The sequence below is a fragment of the Diplotaxodon limnothrissa genome, linkage group LG13, assembly GCF_057381915.1.
Source record: "Diplotaxodon limnothrissa isolate DT_005_m linkage group LG13, D_limnothrissa_male_GT1.1, whole genome shotgun sequence".
In the NCBI taxonomy this organism is placed as follows: Eukaryota; Metazoa; Chordata; class Actinopteri; order Cichliformes; family Cichlidae; genus Diplotaxodon; species Diplotaxodon limnothrissa.
The window spans coordinates 12,625,429-12,627,911 of record NC_140608.1 but is presented as its reverse complement, the minus strand read 5'-3'; the positions used below and the strand labels follow the sequence as shown (position 1 = coordinate 12,627,911).

The window sequence follows — 2,483 nt, the reverse complement described above, 5'->3', positions numbered from 1 at the left end:
TTCAAAAACTTTATCGAGAAAACCCAGCTCCCAGTGTACAAATTGGTGTCTATTACCACCACGTTGGGTGGCTGTAGCTCAGGTGGTAGAGCAGGTCATCTACTGATCGGAAGGTTGGTGGTTCGATTCCCGGCTTCCCCCTAGTCTGCATGCCAAATATCCTTGGGCAAGATACTAACCCGAAATTGCTCTCCGATGCATTCATCGGAGTATGAATGTGTGTGAATGTCAGTTGTGCTTGTGCGAATGGGTGTGAATGGGTGAATGCACAAGTTGTGTAAAGCGCTTTGAGTGCTCAGAAGAGTGGAAAAGCGCTATATAAGAACTAGTCCATTTACCACAGATGGAGCACCCGCAATGGTTGGCCGCTTGAATGGATTTATTGCCAAGTGCAGGCAGGACGATGCTTTCCCGGACTTCCTAAATTACCATTGCATAATCCACCAACAAGCGTTATGCGCTAAAATGCTCAACATGAAGGAGATCATGAATGTTGCAACGAAGATCGCCTGTTCTATTCGCGCCATATCTCTTCAAAGACGGTTATTTCGTGCACATCTGGAGAAGGCTGACTGCGACCACTCTGAGTTGTTGCTACACACTGACGTGAGGTGGCTTAGTCGAGGGAAATTCCTGCAAAGATTTCGAGAGCTCTGTCCGGAGATTAAGGAGTTTTTCCGTGTAGCTGGACAAGCAGAATACATGCAACTTAATGACGGTCAGTGGCTGTTAGACTTGGCATTTTTAACCGATCTGACAAACATGTTGAATGACCTTAATCTACAGCTGCAAGGAAAAGACAAAACAGTGATCAACATGATCAGCTCAGTTAATGCTTTCAAACGAAAGATGCAACATCTCTCTTTAAAGCTGCAGCGCCATGATTTGATAAACTTTCAAAACCTGGCGTCAGAGCTGGAGATGCAAGGGATGGCCTGTTTGCAACTTGACAGTGCACGCTACACAGAGCAGATTGACAATTGTCTGTCAGAGTTTGACAAACGCTTTCAAGACTTTTCTTTGCTCGAGCCAGTCGCTACCTTCATGTGCTATCCTTTTCGGGAAGATGCTGAGGTCGATTCACTCGCGTCAAAAATTGCAAAACTATTTCACCTGAACTCTTCTGGAGTGGAAGATGAGATTTTGACACTACAAGCCGACATTGAGCTGAAGTCCAGAGATCATGGACAGTTCTGGAACTTGAAATGTGCTGCCTCTTTGACTGCATTATTCGGCTCCAGTTATTTATGTGAGTCATCATTTTCCCACATGAAGATCATTAAGTCCAAGTACCGTTCCACCATGACTGATGAACATTTGGAAGTGTGTTTGAGGCTGGCCGTCAGCAGCTACTGTCCGGACTATGCATCCCTGGCTGATTCAATTCAGTGCAAGTCATCAGAGTAAACTCAGGTAATGACAAAATTTTACATTGTTAATTGTGTTGTGAAATATTGGATATTGCGGTTATGCATGTATATACATTGTAGATATAAAGAATCCTCAATATATTTATAAATAAGTATATGTTTTGGATTTTTGTAGTGGGTAGATCATTTTGACTTGGTCATTTTATAAGTAGCTCACATGCGGAAAAAGTGTGAGCACCCCTGCTGTAGACAGTTGTCCACATAGAAGCACCGTTCGATGGAGAACCTCACCTCCTCTCCTGGTTCACTATGCAGGAGGACATGCCGCTGTAGCGCAAAGGAGGCACAGCAGGGACTACATGTTCTCCCAAAGGGAAGGACTTGCCATTCAGAGCTGTGAGGGGGCTCATCCCGATTCATATTGCGCCAAAGAAACCTCAGGAGCGGTTTGTCTTCCGGGAGTAGGCACACCTGGTGAAACATCCCTTTTATGTCACCACTGATGGCAATGCTGTGTTCTCTGAAGCGCAGGAGCACTCCAACCAGAGAAGGGCTCAGGACAGGGCCAGGCAATAGGGACTCGTTCAGGTTAAGTCCCTTGTGTCGAAAAGAGCAATTAAAGACCACTCTATTCTTGCCATTGTGCTGGACCATGTGATGAGGTATGTACCAACTCTCTTGGCTCTGAGAGGCAACCTCCGGTTGCAGTTTGGCTACAAACCCAGAGGTCACCAATCTTTCAATCTCGTCCATATATGCAGCAGCCCTAACCGGGTCTTTGCTCAGACGTCTCTCCATACTCCTCAGGCTGGGCAGTGTCGCTTCTTGGGTGGCCTGAAAAAGTGGTGCATCCTTCCTCCTCAATAAGGGTGTGGCATACCGGAGCACTCCCTTAACATCCACGCGCCTTGTTCTGGCCTCCAATATCTGAAGGGCTTCATGATCCTCCTTCGACCTTGTCACCTCCTTTTCACTCTTATATGGTAGAACATCCACTTGCCACAGCTTCTCCACATTCCTCTGGAGTTCAACAGATAGGGGGCTGCAGGAGGTATACAGACACTGTTGAGACTCTAACTGTGACTCAAGCGACTTTGCAGGCCCTTGCAGAGT

General features: G+C 46.4%; 1 protein-coding gene across 1 annotated transcript; it reads left to right on the top strand.

The window, feature by feature from the left end:
- The first annotated feature begins 357 nt into the window (after positions 1 to 357).
- On the top strand, positions 358 to 1,407 carry LOC146619933 (general transcription factor II-I repeat domain-containing protein 2-like). The gene has a single exon (XM_085369851.1). The coding sequence runs from the start codon at positions 358 to 360 to the stop codon at positions 1,405 to 1,407; it is 1,050 nt and encodes a 349-aa protein (XP_085225977.1).
- Positions 1,408 to 2,483: the final 1,076 nt, after the last annotated feature.

What these genes read in the sequence shown, in the direction of transcription:
- LOC146619933 (XM_085369851.1), top strand. Translation starts at nt 358, where the DNA reads ATGGTTGGCCGCTTGAATGGATTTATTGCCAAGTGCAGGCAGGACGAT.